We start from the raw sequence: 20,702 nt of genomic DNA, 5'->3' as shown, positions 1-20,702 counted from the left end.
CAGAGCTGATTTGTCTGCATCAACAACCCCATAAACTAATTAAGTTTATTGCTACCTCTTACTTGGGTCATACAGGATATTTCAATGTGTGTGTTTATCTTCTAATTCCCTGGCAACAGAAATTCTATTCTAAAAGGGACCTTAAAATATTTAACTCTAATTTCTTAAAGGGGAATGTCAGTGAGCTCTGAAAACTGACCATTTATTCATCCTTTAATTCTAAAATACACCAACTATTCCCAAATTCTACTTAACTAAGCTTATTATACCTACATTCCATCACAAAAGAGGTTGGTTTTAAGGAGTGTCCTAAAGGAGAAAAGCGAGGCAGAGATGTGTAGGGAGGGAATTCCAGAGCTCGGGGCCGAGGCAATTGAAGACATGGCCACAAATGGTGGAGCGATTAAAAGCAGGGATGCTCAAGATACCAGAATTAGATGAGCACAGATATCTCGGGGCTGGAGGAAATTACAAAGATAGGGAGGGAGTGAGGTCACGGAGGCCAGTCTAGGTCAGCGAGCACGGGGTGATAGGGGAGTGGGACTTGGTGCGAGTTAAGACACGGGCAGCAGAGTTTTGGATGAAAGCAATGTGATAGTGACCAGCTAACCTATTTGTGATGTTAGTTGAGGGATAAATAGTTGCCAGGTGTACAGGGTGGGACAGGGATATTGAATGAAAGGCAAGGTTTTCACGTGTAAATTTCTTGGGTTAACTGGTTTTGCTAGAATCCAAACTGTTGTAAGTAAATTAACAAGGTTTTATCAAACTACAAATCTTACAACGTGAGGATAAAGATGATTAAGTTTATATTGTTCTATTGAAATAATCAATCTGAACTGTCTGGCTTTGGTTAGTTGAAAATGCAGATAACAATTTAAAGTAAATGCAGGTGAAATGGGGATTTGACTGGAAATAAAGGTATTTTTCATAGATTTAATGCATTATACTCAATATTTCTCCTGTCGAATTGTTGTGTTAATTATTGCACTGTAATAACAATCTGCTGGTGACCTGCGCTATGTTAACTCATTGCTAGGGAATGGTGCAAGTATGACTAGATTAACTGGGAGATGTTCCTCTCCTTGCACAGTGGCTTTCCCTGATGCTGGTAAAAGGAGCTCGTAAGGAATCGCAGGTGTAAGTCCTCTCTGGTACAACAGTCCAATCTTGGTGCCTGTAGGTTCACCAACCTGCGTGCAAACCGAGGCATCAAGCATAATGTTTTTAAATGTGGGCATAAGTTAAGCTTTTTAAGATGAACTTGACTTTTCTCATTACACTTGCACCTTATTTTGTTTAACTATTTTATATTTGTTCAGCCACTTTGCCCTTGCCCTCTCAAACTCTCTCAGTATCTTTGTTGAGCCTCCTCCTTCAAACATCTCAACAAGATCAGGAACATTTTAATAGTTTCATTTTTTATATTATACAGTACATAACCATTACTGTATATAAATGTCTATAGTGGACATAGTGGGTGGAGTCTTACTGCCTTTCAAAATATTCTTCCTTCAGGGACAAATGTGGATCCCGTTTCCAGTTGTCTAAGTCCCATCTCCCTGCAGGATCTTCCCAGAGGCGGCCAATTAAGAGGCTGCCTCTGGTAGCCCCACTAGGAGAGGTGAGCGCTGCTCAGGCAGCAAGGAGAGTGCGAAGGTGCCTCAAAATGGCAGCCTTTCCTGCCTGTGTCCCCATTAGTGGGGCATGGCATCTCCGGCTCTGATGGCTACCCGGCCTGCTGCCAGGCTCAGCGCTCAACAGGAGGTCGTCCCACCCCCTGGAAGATCCCAACGGAGTCCTCCCCAACCCCCAATTATCCTCATAATTGGTAATTATTGGCTACCCACCGCTGCCAGCCTCTTCCATTGCTCACCTGCCTCTGGAAAGATTGCCCACAGGCCACAATGCATCAGGTGGCTGACCTGACCTCAACCTTTCCGAAGATCCCGCCCAGTTTCTGCAACAGGTAGGTTGGTGAAAACAGGGTCAAGTAGGCTACTTACTTATGGATGTAGCTTTTTTGCACTGGGCATGAGAAGTATCCGGTGCCACAAATTAACAATCCTGTGTATGGTATTTAGTGCTGTAACCTATTTCATATCATCTGCACCAGAATAAAGGCTTTGATAAGATATTGGATGATAAATTGAAGGGAAGTTTTAAAAATCAAAAAGAAACGAGAGAGCAGAGGTGCAGGGTAGTGAAGAGGTGAACGGTAATCAAAGTATGACAAAGAGACAGAAAATATAAGCAAAAGAGTGCAGCAGAAATTAGAACCAGAATGAGTAATAATGGTAAAAAGTCAAAGCTTAAGGCTCTTTATCTGAATGAACGCAGCATTTGTAACAAGATAGATGAGTTGACGGCAAAAATAGAAATAAATGAATATGACTTGATAGCTATGACAGAGATGTGGTTGCAGGGTGACCAAGACTGGGAACTCAATATTCAAGGGTATTCGACATTCCTGTAAAATAGGCAAAAAGGAAAAGGAGGTGGGGTAGCTTTGTTAATAAAGGAAGCTATCAGTGCAGTGGTGATTAGTGATATAGGTGCAATAGATCATGATGTGCAATCAGTTTGGGTGGAAATAAGGAATAGCAAGGGGAAGAAGTCACAGGTGGGAGTTGTCTATAGGTCCCCAAAGAGTTGCCTCACTGTAGGACAAAGTATAAATCAGGAAATAATGGAGGCATGTAAGAAGGGTGTTACAATTGTCATGGGTGATTTTAATCTGCATATTGACTGGACAAATCAGATTGACAGAGGTAACATGGAAGATGAATTTGTAGAGTGCATCAGGAATTGTTACTTAGAGCAATATGTTGCAGAACCTACCCAGGAACAGGCTATTTTAGATCTAGTAATGTGTAATGAGGTAGAATTAATAAGAGTTATTGTAGTTAAAGATCCTCTGGGGATAGCGTTCACAACATGGTAGAATTTCAAATTCGGTTGAGGGCAAGCAACGGGGGTCTCAAACCAGTGTCCTCAACTTAAACAAGGGCAATTACAGAGGTACGAAGAAAGAGTTGTCTAAAGCAGGCTGGGAAGATATACCAAGGGGAAGGTTAGTGGATGAGCAGTGGCAGACATTTAAGCAGATATTTCATAACGCTCAGCAAAAATTTATCCTGGTCAAAAAGGACTCGATGAGAAGGATGAACCACCTGTGGTTAACAAAGGTGGTCAAGGAGAGTATCCAATCAAAAACTAAGGCACACAAAGTGGCGAAAACTAGTGGTAGGACAGAGGATTGGGAATTTTTTTAGGATGACTAAAAAGCTAATAAAGAGGGAGAAAATTGATTATGAAAGTAAATTGGCAAGAAATATAAAAACAAATAGCAAGAGCTTCTACGGGTATATAAAAAGAGAGTAGCTAAAGTAAGTGTGGGAACCTTGGAGGATGCGACTGGAGAATTGATAACGGGAACAGGGAAATGGCAGATAATTTAAACCAATATTTTGCATCAGTCTTCACGGTGGAGGACACTATAAACATCCCACAGATATCAGATAAGCAAGGAGCTAATGGGAAGAAAGATCTTGTAACAGCCTCTATCACGAGGGACAAAGTATTTGACAAACTAATGGGACTAAAGGCAAACAAGTTGCCAGGACCTGATGGCCTAAATCCAAGGGTTTTAAAGGAAGTGGCTGCAGAGATAGTGGAGGCATTGGTCAAAATATTCCAGAACTCACTGGATTCTGGGAGGGTCCCAGGGGATTGGAAAACTGCTAATGTGACCCCCCTGTTCAAGAAGGGAGGGAGACAAAAAGCAGGAAACTATAGGCCAGTCAGCCTAACATCGGTCGTTGGGAAAATGCTACAGTCCATTGTTAAGGAAGAAATAACAGGACAGTTAGAAAAGTTTAACGCAATCAATCAGAGTCAACATGGTTTTGTGACAGGGAAATCATGTTTGAAAAATTTGCCGAGTTCTTTGAGGATATAACAAGCAGAGTTGATAATGGAGAACCGCTAGATGTAGTGTATTTAGATTTCCAGAAGGCATTCGATAAGGTGCCACATAAAAGATTATTGTACAATATAGGAGCTCACAGTATTGGGGGTAATGTATTAGCATGGATTAAAGATTCATTAACTCACGGAGACAGAGTCGGGATTAATGGGTCTTTTTCAGGTTGGAAAGACGTAACTAGTGGAGTGCCACAAGGATCTTTCCTAGGGCCTGAATTATTTACTATCCATATTAATGACTTGGAGGAGGAGGCAGAGTGTAATATATCCAAATTTGCTGACAACACAAAAATAGGTGGGAGTGCATGTTGTGATGAGGACATAAGGAATCTGCGAGGGGATATAGATAGGTTGAGTGAGTGGGCAAAATCTTGGCAGATGGAGTTTAATGTAGGAAAGTGTGAGGTCATGCACTTTGGTAGGAAGAATCAAAAGGCAGCCTATTATTTAAATGGAGAGAGACTCCAAAAAAAGTGCAGCACAGAGGGATCTGGGTGTTCTTGTTCATGAAACATAAAAAGTTAGCATGCAGGTGCAGCAAGTAATTAAGGCAAATGGAATTTTGGCTTTTACTGCTAGGGGGTTGGAGTTTAAAACTAGGGAGGTCTTGTTACAACTGTACAGGGCGTTGGTGAGGCTGCATCTGGAGTACTATGTCCAGTTTTGGTCCCCATATTATTTCTTCTTCTTCTTTGGCCTCCTTGTCTTGAGAGACAATGGGTAAGTCCCTAGAGGTGGTCAGTGGTTTGTGGAGCAGCGCCTGGAGTGGCTATAAAGGCCAATTCTAGAGTGACAGACTCTTCTACAGGTGCTGCAGATAAAATTGGTTGTCGGGGCTGTTACACAGTTGGCTCTCCCCTTGCGCCTTTGTCTTTTTTTCCTGCCAAATGCTAAGTCTCTTTGACTCGCCACACTTTAGCCCCACCTTTATGGCTGTTCGCCAGCTCTGGCGATCACTGGCAACTGACTCCCACGACTTGTGATCAATGTCACAGGACTTCATGTCGCGTTTGCAGACGGCTTTAAAGCGGAGACATGGACGGCCGGTGGATCTGATACCAGTGACGAGCTCGTTGTGCAATGTGACCTTGGGGATCCTGTCATCTTCCATGCGGCTCACATGGCCAAGCCATCTCAAGCGACGCTGGCTCAGTAGGGTGTATATGCTGGGGATGTTGGCCACCTCGAGGACTTCCCATATTTAAGAAAGGATACACTGGCATTGGAGGCAGTTCAAAAGCGATTCACTAGGCTGATTCCTGGGATGAAGGGGTTAACTTATCAAGAACGGCTAAACGGGTTAGGCCTTTATTCATTAGAGTTTAGAAGAATGAGGGGTGATCTTATTGAAACGTACAAGATTCTGAGGGGGCTTGACAGGGTAGATGTTGAGATGTTTCCACTAGTGGGGGAATCTCGAACTAGGGGACATAGTTACAGAATAAGGGGACACTCAGATGCGAAGGAATTTCTTCTCTCAGAGGGTAGTGAATGTCTGGAATTTTCTACCCCAGAGAGTTGTGGAGGCTAGATCACTGAAAGTATTTAAAGAGGAGGTAGATAGATTTTTGAAATATCGAGGCGTTGAGTGCTATGAGGAGCTGGCATGGAAGAGGAGTTGAGGCCTGGGGCAGATCAACCATGATCTTATTGAATGGCGGGGCAGGCTTGAGGGGCCGAATGGCCTACTCCTCCTATTTCTTATGTTCTAATGTAACATAACAATTGTGTCTTCTTTGTTGACGTCTAGTCTGTTTTGTTTGATGCTTTCACACACCTTGCTGTGTTTTCTTATCCCATTCTCTCTCCTCCAATGGTGCTGACTCATGCTGTCACAAACTACCTCCCCAATCTCTCCATAGGTGAACCGAGAAAGTGAGCATCTTGGAGGGGGGGGGGGGCTTTATATTGTGGGGGAAATAAGACTGAGTCTGATTCTGTTTTCCCATTACATCCACACACCTGCACACTCTAACAGGAGTCTATGATTCATGCTCAGAAGCAGGGATGGTTGTTTCCATCTCTTGCCTTCCCTCTGGTCAGTGCCACACTACGCAGTTTGTTTATTCAGTGAGCTGTCACGGAATGCCCCATATTTCATTCCTCTTGGTTTTATTTTCTTTTCTTTTAAAATAGGGTCAATCCTAGTTTATTTCCTGTTTTATTCTTTCTCATCTTGATAACTTTATGTTATCATCAGTTGCATGCTTTATTATTCTGGTATTGCTGCATTTCATAAATAATTTTCCCTTGTAAACATCACTGATGCTGCCAACCACACATATTTTGTTCATGTTTTATTTAATCTATTGTTTTTCAGATACAGAAGCTGAGAGAAAGGCGTTGAGGGAGAATGTTTATCCGAAACTGCGAGAATACTGCAGACACAAGCATGGGCTGGAGTTCCAGGTAACAATCAAAAGCTACTTAAGAAAGGAAGAAGGCGGCAAGACTTGCATTTATATAGCACCTTTCACAACCTCAGGACATCCCAAAGCGCTTTACAGCCAATGAAGTACTTTTGAAGTGTAGTCATTGTTGTAATGTAGGAAACACAGCAGCCAGTTTGTGCACAACAAGCTTCCAAAACCAGCAATGAAGTAAACAAGCAGATAATATTTTTAGTGATATTGATTGAGTGATCAACATTGGTCAGGATAGCTGGCCTACATGCACTAAGTGGTTTGTTGGAAGTTACACAATGATGAATTAAAGATGAACTTCTTTCTTCTTTGGCCTCCTTGGCTCGGGAGACAATGGGTAAGCGCCTGCAGGTGGGCAGTGGTTTGTGGAGCAGCGCTCCAGCACAGACAGGTGCTGCAGATAAAATTGATTGTCAGGGCTGTTTCGCAGTTGGCTCTCCCCTTGCGCTACTGTCTTTTTTCCTGCCAACTGCTAAATCTCTTCGAATCGCCACACTTTAGCCCCGCTAGATGAACTAATTGATCATTAACAGGATAAGCAGGAAGCTTCCTTTGTTGTCGCAGAATACGTAGATGCAGAAACAGATGGTATTGAACCGCACCGTCCTGTTTAAACAGAGGCTCAAGTGAAAGAGGGGTACACCTTTTACCAGTTTGTGTGTGTCTGGTTGGGTCTTTGTCAGCTTTGCTCCAGAATATAGTCTTCAGTAGAAATGAGGCATTCGAGCGGTGAGATTTTCTAGCATGTTTGTCTGATGGATCATCAGGTTCGACTACATTAACAGTGTTCATTTAGAGGAGTGCTATTATTGGAAAATCCGCTGGGAAGGACAACTAGTCTCAAATGACCCATGTCTGGGGAAACGTGAAAGCTGCCAGGATTCTTGGTCCTGAGTTCCTGCTCCTGAGGATGAGTTAGAGGAATGTACTTTAAAGGAGCACAAAGTCACTGCCTTTTGCAAGAAACCATGTGACCTGCTGACCATATACAAACAAACAAAGCAAATGTGAAAAGACCATCACCCCTGCACCATCCAGACATAGTTCAACACACACACACAGGACTACACTTAAGAAGGAAATTAGGAGGGCAAAAAGGGGCCATGAGATTTCCCTGGCAGATAAGATAAAGGAGAATCCTAAAAGATTCTATAAGTAGATTAAGAGTAAAAGGGTAGCTAGGGAGAGAGTAGGTCCCCTTAAGGATCAGTGTGGCAATCTATGTGTGGAGCCACAGGAAATGGGCGAGGTCTTAAATGAATATTTCTCGTCCATATTTACTGTGGAGAAGGTCATGGAAGCTAGTGAGTTCAAGGGAGGGAACACCGATATCCTGGAGCATATCAACATTACAAAGGAGGAGATGTTGGAGGTATTGAAGCACATTAAGGTGGATAAATCCCCAGGGCCTGACCAGATGTATCCTAGGATGCTATGGGAAGCAAGGGAGGAGATTGCTGGGGCCCTGGCAGAGATTTTTGTATCATTATTAACCACGGGTGAGGTACCAGAAGACTGGAGGATAGCTAATGTTGTGCCTTTATTTAAGAAGGGCAGCAGGGATAAGCCAGGGAACTACAGGCCGGTGAGCCTTACATCAGTGGTGGGAAAGTTATTGGAAGGGATTCTGAGAGACAGGATTTATATGCATCTGGAAAGGCATGGTCTGATTAGGGATAGTCAGCATGGCTTTGTGCTTGGGAAATCATGTCTCACGAATTTGATTGAGTTTTTCGAGGAGGTGACCAAGAGGATTGACGAGGGCGGGGTGTTGGATGTTGTCTACATGGACTTTAGCAAGGCCTTTGACAAGGTCCCGCATGGTAGGCTGGTCCAGACGTTTCGAACACATGGGATCCAGGGTGAGCTGGCAAATTGGATACAAAATTGGCTTGGTGATAGGAGGCAAAGGGTGGTAGTGGAGAGTTGTTTTTCAGATTGGAGGCCGGTGACCAGTGGTGTGCCGCAGGGATCGGTGCTGGGCCTTCTGTTTGTAATATATATTAATGACTTGGATGTGAATGTAAGGGGCATGATTAGTAAGTTTGCAGATGACACCAAAATTGGTGGTATAGTGGACAGTGAAGAAGGTTGTCTAAGGTTACAACAGGATATAGATCAACTGGGAAAGTGGGCAAGGGAGTGGAAAATGGAATTTAATGCAGACAAGTGTGAAGTGATGCATTTTGGGAAGTTAAACCAGGGCAGGACATATACAGTGAATGGCAGGGCCCTGGGGAGTGTTCTTGAGTAGAGAGACCTTGGGGTGCAAGTACATAGTTCCCTGAAAGTGGCAACAAAGGTAGACAGGGTGGTGAAGAAGGCGTATGGCATGCTTGCCTTCATCAGCCAAGGCATTGAGTACAAGAGTTGGGACGTCACATTACAGTTGTACATAACGTTGGTTAGGCCGCATTTGGAGTACTGTGTGCAGTTCTGGTCACCGCACTACAGGGAAGTTGTAATTAAGCTAGAGAGGGTGCAGAAAAGATCCACAAGGATGTTGCCTGGTTTGGAGGGCTTGAGTTATAAAGAGAGATTGGATAGGCTGGGTCTGTTTTCCCTGGAGCGAAGGAGGCTGAGAGGGAACATGATAGAGGTATATAAAATTATGAGGGGCATAGATAGGGTAGATAACCAGAGTCTGTTTCCCATGGTAGGGGTGACTAAAACTAGAGGGCATTGATTTAAGGTGAGAGGGAGGAGGTTTAAAGAGGATCAAAGGGGTAAATCTTTCACACAAAGAATAGTGGGTACCTGGAATGAGCTGCCAGAGGAGGTGGTGGAGGTAGGAACAGTAGCAACATTTAAGAGGCATCTGGACAGGTACTTGAATGAGCAAGGCACAGAGGGATATGGAATTAATGCAGGCAGGTGGGATTAGTATAGATAGGAACAAAAACAAGAAATGCTGGATTCACTCAGCAGGTCTGGCAGCATCTGTGGAAAGAGAAGCAGAGTTAACGTTTCGGGTCAGTGACCCGAAACGTTAACTCTGCTTCTCTTTCCACAGATGCTGCCAGACCTGCTGAGTGAATCCAGCATTTCTTGTTTTTGTTTCAGATTTCCAGCATCCGCAGTATTTTGCTTTTATTTTAGTATAGATAGGCGTTAGTGTCGGCATGGACGAGGTGGGCCGAAGGGCCTGTTTCTACGCTGTACGACTCTATACCCCGTAGACTCACCCCTAACCATGCAGTCTTTGAGGAGAGACAATTTTGTTTTTAAATCTCACGAAGGCAATGTGCTGGGGATTATTCCCCATAATCACAGATAACTATGCCTTATAACTCATATCGTCTTCTATCGAGAACTTGTTATATTCCCATATAAAGGACTGTAGCAAATCTAGACCTATTGCATGCTTTTGTAGTTTCTTCCAGAAGCCTGTGACTTTGTAGGTAAAAATATTTACTGGCATCTAAGTTTATTCTACGGACTTTATATGCAAGCCCCCTCGTCCTATCATCCCTACTCATTTCAAGTAACCTATCCAAATAGATTCAATCCAATCCCTTCATCATTCTCAATTCACAACTCCTGTAATCAGTGTTTCTCTAAAGTATATTGCTGTAACTCATCCTGATCCTCCTCTGCAACTTTCCCAGAGCCTCGCTATCCTTTACTATGTGCTGGACTAAAACTAGAAGCAATATTTCAAGCATGGACAAGCAAAGCCCTTTTCCCTGTTTTATACTCCAAGGACTGAATAATACAACCTAAACTCTATTGCCTTCCATTGCTTGTGCACCTTTAATTACCCCCCGCTCACTTTCTTAATCCACTCTCCTTAGCATGAACCTCTCTATGATATAAACCTTCCTAGAATTTCCCAAACTCAAATCTATGACACTGCAGTAAAGAACTCCTGGCATTTCTCCTAATTTATCTTCAAGCACACTCCACACTATCCTCCTTCAAAGCCTCTCCTCCATTGTCCAGCTTATTGAGACCGTCCTTGTGGAGTTCCACCCTTACCAACCAATCATAGAGCATATCCAGGAATCGCCCCTGCACTATTATCTCTGTAGTCCCCCAAGGATCAATTCTTCCCCCCGTCCCTCCCTACCACTTCCCCCATCCTCTTCCTTATCTATGTGCAACCCCTTGACCAATCATCCAAAAACATAGGAGCAGCTTCCACATGTACACCGACAACACCCAGCTCTCTACCTCTCTTGACCCCTTCACTGCCTGTTCTGTGAGATTGCTTGTTTGACATTCAGTTGCAGATGAGCCACAATGTTGTCTGTTAAACTTTGGATGACCAAAGTCACAGTCTTCAGGCCCTGCAAACTCAATAACTTTGGCATTGATTCTATCCTCACCTTATCCAACCCCAAATCCATATCCTCACCATCACAAATATTGCCATCATCGGCTGCTTCATTCCCTGCCTCAGCCCATGTGTTGCTGCAACTCTCATCCGTGCCTCTATCACCTCCAGATTCAACTATTCCCATGAACTCCTGGCCAGCCTTCATGCTCTATAAACTTCAGGACATCCATAACTATGTGTATGTCTGATGAGGATAAGATCAGTCTTGATGATGATATACCCTACAATAGAATTGACGCTTAGGGGTGAATTTTAACCCCCAAAAATGATGGGTTTGGATCGGGTCAGATGTTACAATTTAAAAAATCTGAAATCCAATTACATTCTGCCCACTTCCAGGTTTAATGGCGGTACAAGGGTTGGACAGCCAATCCGCTTCCAGGGCGGGGCGGGGGGGGGGGGGGGGAGGTGGTGCGGTTGGGTTTGCAATTTAAATATTTTAATGAGGCTGGTTTGACTGATTTAACCTATTTTGCAGGTTCCACAGGGGGCCAAGAGGAGAACAGAAGTGCTTCCCCCCGAGGCCCCTCCCCAAGCTCCCCCACAACAGTCAGACTAGAGTTGTGGATCACACTGGCCGCCTTAGGCTTGAAGTGGAGCATTCCAGTCAGTCAGGCTGACGTCCAGGCAGGGAACCTGTCATTGACAAACGCCGTGCACTGTGACGTTAAAACTCCACAGTGTGTGAGGAAAGCCAGACTTTCAGGTTTCCTGTCCAAATTCCCAACCTCCCCACTCCCAGCCTACATAACCTGCCCCTGTTAATACCCAGGACTTGCTGTCAAGGTTTCCACATGAAGAATGGCCACTTGGTTGTGTAGAAAGGAACTGCTGATATCTTTGGACCCACTCCCTGACTGATTTGGTGCCTTAAGGAAGGTGAAAATGTTGGAATTTAAAAGAAGCAGATTTGCCATGTCTGTGCTAAGTGGTTGCACAGTGCCTACTTTCCAGGGAGGTGTTCTTGGGTCTCATTGTGTATGGCTGACAGCAAATTGATAAGGCAATTGATAAGCCTGTATTTCACTGTGTGTCAAATTCACAGGCAATCGATGCTTATGTGGGAGTGGAGCCCGATGATGTCCATGATTCTGATGTCCGGAAGCTCCGGATGAAGCTGTTGGATGACTGTTTAAAGTTTTCTGCTGGGCCATGTTTTGTGGTGAGTTGTCGGAATGCGGGTACTTATTGCATGTGAAACAGATGCAAAAAAATAAAAATCAGACAGTGGTTGTGCAGCCTGACAGTGGAAGTGAATTGTTAAAGTTGCATTTTTCTATTTATAAATTTGTTTCAATACTGTCTGCTGCACCCACTGTTGTAACTGCCATTTTTATATTGCAGGATATGCATGAGCTTGGTCATTGCTGGCAGTAAGATACCTGTGGTGGGTGGGAGCACAGCCATTCACCTGGCCAGCAGCAATATTTCTTTTGCCTGTAATGGCACCATGTTGCTTGGATGTTGAAATAGTGTTGTTGTCAGAGGCAGAGTTGAAAATGCCCCAATTTGGTAGTGCACAAACATTGGTGGCAAAATCCTGGAGGGAAATGGGCTGTAGCAGGGACACTTGTTAAGACATCTGATTCACCCACGAATACTGGTTAAAGTGCAGGTGTATGGGAAGGCCTGATTTGGGGTTGCTGCCAAAGGGGTCTCCCTCTGTCAGTTGCATGGAATTAACCAAATACTGTGATTCCATTTGAAGTATCTGGTTAGTAAACAAAATTAGAGCACATGGGATTGGGGGGAATATACTGGCATGTTTTCAGAACTGGTTAATGAACAGAAAACAGAGTCGGAATAAATGGGTCATTCTCAGGTGGGAAGGCTGTGACTAGTGGGGTACCGCATGAATCTGTGCTTGGGCCCCAGCTATTCACAATCTATATCAAAGATTTGGATGTGGGAACCAAATGTAATATTTCCAAGTTTGCAGATGAGACAAAATTAGGTGGGAGTGGGAGTTATGAGGAGGATGCAAAGAGGCTTCAAGGGATTTAGACAGGCTCGGTGAGTGGGCAAGAACATGGCAGATGGAATATAATGTGGAAAAATGTGAAGTTATCCACTTTGGTTGGAAAAACAGAAATGCAGAATATTTCTTAAACGGTGAGAGGTTGGGAAGTGTTGATGGCCAAAAGGACTTGGGTGGCCTTGTACATAAGTCATAGAAAGCTAACATGCAGGCGCGGCAAGGAATTAGGAAGGCAAATGGTGTGTTGGCCTTTGTTGCAAGGGGATTTGAGTACAGGAGTAAAGAAGTCTGCAATTCTATAAAGCCTTGGTGAGACTCCCATCTGGAGTATTGTGTACAGTTTTGGTCTCCTTACCTAAGGAAGGTTAAACCTGCCATAGAGGGAGTGCAACGGAGGTTCACCAGACTAATTCCTGGGATGGCGGGATTGTCCTATGAGGAGAGACTGAGGAGGCTGGGCCTGTATTCTCTAGAGTTCAGAAGAATGAGAGGTGATCTCAATGAAACATACAAAATTCTTACAGGGTTTGACAGGTTAGATGCAGGAAGGCTGATTTACCCTGACTGGGGGCATCTAGAACCAGGGGCCAGTCTCAGAATAGGAGATAGGCTATTTAGGACTGAGATGAGGAGAAATTTCTTCACTCAGAGGGTGATGAATCTTTGGAATTCTCCACCCCAGAGGACTGTGGAGGCTCAATCATTGAGTACATTCAAGACAGATTGATAGATTTCTAGATATTAAAGGCATCAAGGGATATGAGGATAATGCTGGAAAATCAGGTTAAGGTAGAAGATCAGCCCTGATGTAGTTGGATAGCGGAGAAGGCTCGAGGCCTGCTCCTGTGTTCCTATAGAGTCATAGAGTCGTACAGCATAGAAACAGGCCCTTTGGCACACCATGTCCATGCCGACCATAATGCCTATCTATACTAATCCCACCTGCCTGCATTAATTCCATATCCCTCTATGCCTTGCTCATTCAAGAACCTGTCCAGATGCCTCTTAAATGTTGCTACTGTTCCTGCCTCCACCACCTCCTCAGGCAGCTCATTCCAGATACCCACTATTCTTTGTGTGAAAAATTTACCCCTTTGATCCCCTTTAAACCTCCCTCTCACCTTAAATCTATGCCCTCTAGTTTTAGTCACCCCTACCATGGGAAACAGACTCTGGCTATCTACCCTATCTATGCCCCTCATAATTTTATATACCTCTATCATGTTCCCTCTCCGCCTCCTTCGCTCCAGGGAAAACAGATCCAGCCTATCCAATCTCTCTTTATAACTCAAGCCCTCCAAACCAGGCAACATCCTTGTGAATCTTTTCTGCACCCTCTCTAGCTTAATCACATCTTTGCTGTAATGCAACGACCAGAACTGCACACAGTACTCCAAATGCGGCCTAACCAACGTTATGTACAACTGTAATGTGACGTCCCAACTCTTGTACTCAATGCCTTGGCTGATGAAGGCAAGCATACCACACGCCTTCTTCACCACCCTGTCTACCTTTGTTGCCATTTTTAGGGAACTATGTACTTGCACCCCAAGGTGTCTCTGCTCAACAACACTCCCCGGGGCCCTGCCATTCACTGTATATGTCCTGCCCTGGTTTAACTTCCCAAAATGCATCACTTCACATTTGTCTGCGTTAAATTCCATTTTCCACTCCCTTGCCCACTTTCCCAGTTGATCGATATCCTGTTGTAACCTTAGACAACCTTCTTCACTGTCCTCTATACCACCAATTTTGGTGTCATCTGCAAACTTACTAATCATGTCCCTTACATTCACATCCAAGTCATTAATATATATGACAAACAACAGAGGGCCCAGCACCGATCCCTTCGGCACACCACTGGTCACCGGCCTCCAATCTGAAAAACAACCCTCCACTACCACTCTCTGCCTCCTATCACCAAGCCAATTTTGTATCCAATGTGCTAGCTCACCCTGGATCCCATGTGTTTGAACCTTCTGGACCAGCCTACCATGCGGAACCATGTCAAAGGCCTTGCTAAAGTCCATGTAGACAACATCCAACACCCCGCCCTCGTCAATCCTCTTGGTCACCTCCTCGAAAAACTCAATCAAATTCATGAGACATGATTTCCCACACACAAAGTCATGCTGACTATCCCTAATCAGACCATGCCTTTCCAGATGCATATAAATCCTGTCTCTCAGAATCCCTTCCAATAACTTTCCCACCACTGATGTAAGGCTCACCGGCCTGTAGTTCCCTGGCTTATCCCTGCTGCCCTTAAATAAAGGCACAACATTAGCTATCCTCCAGTCTTCCAGTACCTCACCCGTGGCTAATGATGATACAAAATCTCTGCCGGGACCCCAGCAATCTCCTGCCTTGCTTCCCATAGCATCCTAGGATACACCTGGTCAGGCCCTGGGGATTTATCCACCTTAATGTGCTTCAAAACCTCCTTTGCAATGTTGAAAAGCTCCAGGATATCGCTGTTCCCTCCTTGAACTCACTAGCTTCCATGACCTTCTCCACGGTAAATATGGACGAGAAATATTCATTTAAGACCTCGCCCATTTCCCATGGCTCCACACGTGATTGCCACAGTGATCCTTAAGGGGACCTACTCTCTCCCTAGCTCCCCTTTTACTCTTAATCTACATATAGAATCTTTTAGGATTCTCCTTTGTCTTATCTGCCAGGGAAATCTCATGGCCCCTTTTCACCCTCCTAATTTCCTTCCTAAGTGTAGTCCTACATCCCCTATACTTCTCGAGGGACTCGCTCAATCCCAGCTGCCTATACCTGACATATGCCTCCTTCTTTGTCCTGACCAGACCCTCAATATTCCTAATCAACCAAGGTTCCCTAAACTTGCCAGCCTTGCCCTTCCATCTAACAGGAACATTCCAGCCCTGAACTCTTCCTAGCTCACTTTTAAAAGCCTCCCACTTGCCAGACGTCCCTTTACCTGTAAACAGCCTCTCCCATTCAACTTTTGAGAGTTCCTGTCTGATGCCATCGAAATTACCCTACCCCCCAATTTAGGACTTCAACCTGAGGACCCACCTTTCCTTTTCCATAACTATCTTGAAGCTAATAGAGTTATGGTCATTGGTCCCAAAGTGCTCCCCCACTGACCCATCAACCACCTGCCCATCCTCATTTCCTAAGAGGAGGTCGAGTGTAGCCCCTTCTCTAGTAGGGCCATCCACATGCTGCTTCAGAAAACTATCCTGGACACATTTAACAAATTCTTCCCCATCTGATCCTTTTGCACTAAGGCAGTCCCAGTCAATATTAGGGAAGTTAAAATCACCTACTATTATAACCCTATAATTCCTACACCTATCTGTGATTTCTCTACATATATGCTCCTCCACTTCCCTCTGACTACTGGGGGGGCCTACAGTATAATCTCATCAAAGTGATCATCCCTTTCTTATTTCTAGGTTCTACCCATATGGCCTCGCTGGACATTCCCCCCGGGATATCCTCTCTAAGTACTGCCGTGATGTCCTCCCTAATCAATAGTGCAACTCTCCCTCCTCTCTTACCTCCACCTCTGTCACGCCAGAAGGATGGGTACCCCGGAACATTGAGCTGCCAGTCCTGCCCATCCCTCAACCACGTTTCCGTAATAGCTATAATATCACAATCCCATGTACCGATCCATGATCTGAGTTCATCTGCCTTACCTGTAAGGCTTCTTGCATTAAAGTAAATGCAGTTTAACCTACCAGATCTTCCACGCTCCCTGTCCTGCCCCTGCCCAGCCTGCCTACTGGACTTGCTTGCTTTAACCTCTACATTTGCCTCAACTATCTCATCGGAGAGACTACTACTTTGGGTCCCACCCCCCTGCAAGACTAGTTTAATCCCTCCCAAGTAGTACTAAACCTCCCCTCCAGTTTAGATGCAAGCCGTCCTTCTTGTACAGGTCACCTCTGCACCAGAAGAGATCCCAATGACCCAAGTAGCTGAAGCCCTCCCGCCTACACCAGCTCTTTAATCACACATTCATTTGCCTCATCCTCCTATTCCTACCCTCACTAGCACGTGGCACAGGGAGTAATTCTGAGATTACAACCCTAGAGGTCCTGCTTTTTAACCTTCTGCCTAACTCCCTATATTCACTTTGCAGGACCTCATCTTTCTTTCTGCCTATGTCATTAGTACCAATATGGACCACGACCTCTGGCTGCTCACCCTCCCCTGTCAGAATGTCCTGTAACCACTCCGAGACATCCTTGACCTTAGCACCAGGGAGGCAACATACCATCCTGGAGTCTTGTTTGTGGCCACAGAAATGCCTATCTGCACCCCTTACGATAGCATCCCCTATCACTATAGCTCTTCCAACCCTTTTCCTCCCCTGCTTTTCAGCAGAGCCCTGCGTGGTGCCACGAACTTGGCTGTTGCTGCTTTCCCCTGGGAGATCATCCCCACCACCCCCCACCCCCCCCCCCACCCCCAACAGTATCCAAAGCAGTACATCTGAGGGAGATGGCCACAGGGGACTCCTGCACTACCTGCCTGTGCCTACTACTCCATCTGGTGCTCACCCATCTCTTTTCTGCCTGTGCAGCCATTACCTGCGGTGTGACCACCTCACTAAACATGCTCAGCATCGCGGATGCTCCACAGTGAATCCACCCGCAGCTCCATAATGCGGGTAGCCAGTAGCTGCAGCTGGATACACTTCCTGCACACATGGTCACCAGGGGCACTGGAAGCGTCCCTGATTTCCCACATAGCGCATGAGGAGCACATCACGGGGCTGAGCTCTCCTGCCATGACTTACCCTTAGGTTAATTAGTTACTCCCTTAATTAAAAAATACTAATTACGCTATTATTGGAGACTTGGGCGGAGAAATGGCAGATGGAGTTTAATCCGGACAAATGTGAGGTAATGCATTTTGGAAGGTCTAATGCAGGTGGGAGGTATACAGTAAATGGCAGAACCCTTAGGAGTATTGACAGGCTGAGAGATCTGGGCGTACAGGTCCACAGGTCACTGAAAGTGGCAACGCAGGTGGATAAGGTAGTCAAAAAGGCATATGGCATGCTTGCCTTCTTCGGTTGGGGCATTGAGTATAAAAATTGGCAAGTCATGCTGCAGCTGTCCAGAACCCTAGTTAGGCCACACTTGGAATATTGCGTGCAATTCTGGTCGCCACACTACCAGAAGGACGTGGAGGCTTTGGAGAGGGTACAGAAGAGGTTTACCAAGATGTTGCCTGGTCTGGAGGGCATTAGCTATGAGGAGAGGTTGGAAAAACTCGGATTGTTTTCATTGGAACGACGGAGGTGGAGGGGCGACATGATAGAGGTTTACAAAGTTATGAGCGGCATGGACAGAGTGGATAGTCAGAAGCTTTTTCCCAGGGTGTAAGAGTCAGTTACTAGGGGACATAGGTTTAAGGTGCGAGGGGCAAGGTTTAGAGGGGATGTGCGACACACGTTGTTTACACAGAGGGTGGTGAGTGCCTGGAACTTGCTGCCAGGGGAGGTGGTGGAAGCAGATACGATAGCGACGTTTAAGAGGCATCTTGACAAATACATGAATAGGAGGGGAAAAGAGGGATACGGACCCCGGAAGTGCAGAAGGTTTTAGTTTAGGCAGGCATCAAGATCAGCGCAGGCTTGGAGGGCCGAATGGCCTGTTCCTGTGCCGTACTGTTCTTTGTTCTTTAGGGGCCCTGTTCTACCCAGTCCAATCTAAAGTCCTTAAAACTAAAACACTTTAGTCGTACTCACCTTATCACCAGAGGTTTTTTTTCCAACAAAGAACAACTTTCCCCTTTTTTTAAAGATATTCGAACAGCTGCTACTCACCAACCAATCACCTTGCAGCTCTCCTCTGACGTCACTGTTGACTTTTTTTTTCAAAACTCCGGCCCGCGAGAAGAGCTCCGCTCCCGGAAGGTAAGAGACTGGGCCTCGATCCTTGGGGTCAATTTATAGGCTCAGCACTCAGCGATCTCCCCACAGGTCCACTCTGGTCCGCTTCGCTCTGCTCCCAGAAGGTAAGTATGCTGCTTGGAGCTTCTTAACAAACAGAATTGTTTGTGGAGGCTTTACACAGAAAAAAGACTGTGCCTTTCACGACCACTGGAAATCTCAAAGCACTCTAAAGGCAATGAAGTACTTTTGAAGTGAAGTCAGTTTTGTAATGTGGCAGCTAATTTGCACACAGCAAACTCCCATAAACAGCAATATGATGATGACCAGATAATCTGTTTTTGCGATGTTGATTGAGGGATTAATATGACACCAAGGATAACTCCCCTGCTCTTCTTTGAAATAGTCCCATGGCATCTTTTATGCCCACCTGAGAGGGCTTTGGTTTAAAGTCTCATCCAAAAGACAGCACCTCTGACAGTGCAGCACTCCCTCAGAACTGCATTGGAATGTCAACCTTGATTTTTGTTCTCAAGTCCTGGAATGGGACTTGAACCCACAATTGTCTGACGCAGAGGTGAGAATGCTATGAACTGAGCCATGGCTGACACCTGGAACTGTTACAGATAGATTCAGTACGTTAGAGCTATGGGGCAGTTTTATTCCATTACCTGCTATTAGATATGGGTTAAAGGGATAGTGTAATTACTAGACAAATGATAGGTGATTAGCATTTTGCACCAGAAATTTATGATGAAAACAATTACAGGGTTCTTCTGTGTTCAGATGAAGCTTGGCAGAAACATTATATCATCCCATGGTAGAAAGGAGTGAAGATTGTTCTTCTAAACAGAAAGCAAAAGGTCCTCCGTTGTCAGGTCATGAGAGAGTCCAGTGCTGACTCTCCACATTGACATTGTTAAACTGGCTCCCTTATCCTGATGGTGGAATTGTAGACATATGGAAATACATGTTCACAGTTCTGTCACTGGGCTAAGCTAGCCTTTTCCCACAAATGTAAGCATGGAGTTTTGCACAGACAACACTTACCTTCCAGGAGAGCAGCGAAGAGGGGAGGACCTGCTGGAAGAACATGGAGCAAGGAGCGGATAAATAGAGCATGAGGATCATGGCCGAGAGCACTTACCTTCCGGAAGAGGAGTGGAGAGGAGTCCAGGCACGCCAGAGCTTGAAAACAAAGTGAGCAGTGACATCACAGGAAAGCTGCAAGGTGATTGGTCAGTGAGTAACTGCCATTAGGGAATAACTCTAAATAGCTGGGTTAATACAGTACTGTTAGGATGTGTGTGTAAATAGTATAATAAGGAACAAGTGAGTAACTGGTATTTTGTTTGAGTAAGGTTTATTTTAACTAGTGAACTGTATTGATTTTTAGTGGGATTTATCATTACTAATAAGGTATTATTAAATATCTAAGCTGTTGTAGCATTGGTAAGGTTTTTTTAGCAGTAGCAAAAGGTCAACTAATAAATAAAGGAATGGCAGTGTTGCTTCAACCTCAAGAGTGCACCTCCTGTGCTATGTGGCAGCTCCAGGATGCTTCCCGTATCCTGAAGAACCATTTGTGCTAGAAGTGTCATCAATTGAAGCAGCTTGAGCTCCGGGTTTTGGAACTTGAGCACCAGCTGGCAACACTGCGGTGCATTCATGAGGATGAGAACTACGTGGATAGCATGTTTATAGATTATCTGGTCATCACATATAGATGCTTAAGAGTATGCAGGGAGGGAGGGAATGGGTGACTGCCAGACAGTCAAAAAGAATCAGGCAGGTAGTGCAGGAGACCCCCGAGTGCATCACACTCTCCAACAGGTATTCAGTTCTGAAGACTGAGGAAAGTGATGCTTCACCTGGGGAGTGCAGCCAGAGCCAAGTCCATGGCACCACGGGTGGCTCAGCTGCACAGGGGGATTCAGGGAAGACTGGAAGAGCCATAGTGATAGGTGATTCAATAGTCATGGGAACAGACAGGTGTTTCTGTGGCTGCAGATGTGAATCCAGGATGGTGAGTTCTCCCTGGTGCCAGGGTCAAAAATGTCAGTGAGTGACTGCAGAGCATCCTGAAGG

At 45.1% G+C, this 20,702-nt stretch overlaps 1 protein-coding gene across 1 annotated transcript in view; it reads left to right on the top strand.

Annotated features, from left to right (window-relative positions):
- Positions 1–20,702, top strand: part of LOC137371566 (NACHT and WD repeat domain-containing protein 2-like) — a 45,114-nt gene that overhangs the window by 1,733 nt on the left and 22,679 nt on the right. Inside the window, exons 2-3 of the mRNA XM_068034404.1 lie at positions 6,308–6,396; positions 11,795–11,911. Coding sequence (XP_067890505.1) covers positions 6,308–6,396; positions 11,795–11,911 — 206 coding nt within the window. The remainder of the gene's footprint in view (positions 1–6,307; positions 6,397–11,794; positions 11,912–20,702) is intronic.

The sequence above is a fragment of the Heterodontus francisci genome, chromosome 6 (genome assembly GCF_036365525.1).
Source record: "Heterodontus francisci isolate sHetFra1 chromosome 6, sHetFra1.hap1, whole genome shotgun sequence".
In the NCBI taxonomy this organism is placed as follows: Eukaryota; Metazoa; Chordata; class Chondrichthyes; order Heterodontiformes; family Heterodontidae; genus Heterodontus; species Heterodontus francisci.
This window is presented reverse-complemented; position numbering and strand designations above follow the sequence as displayed.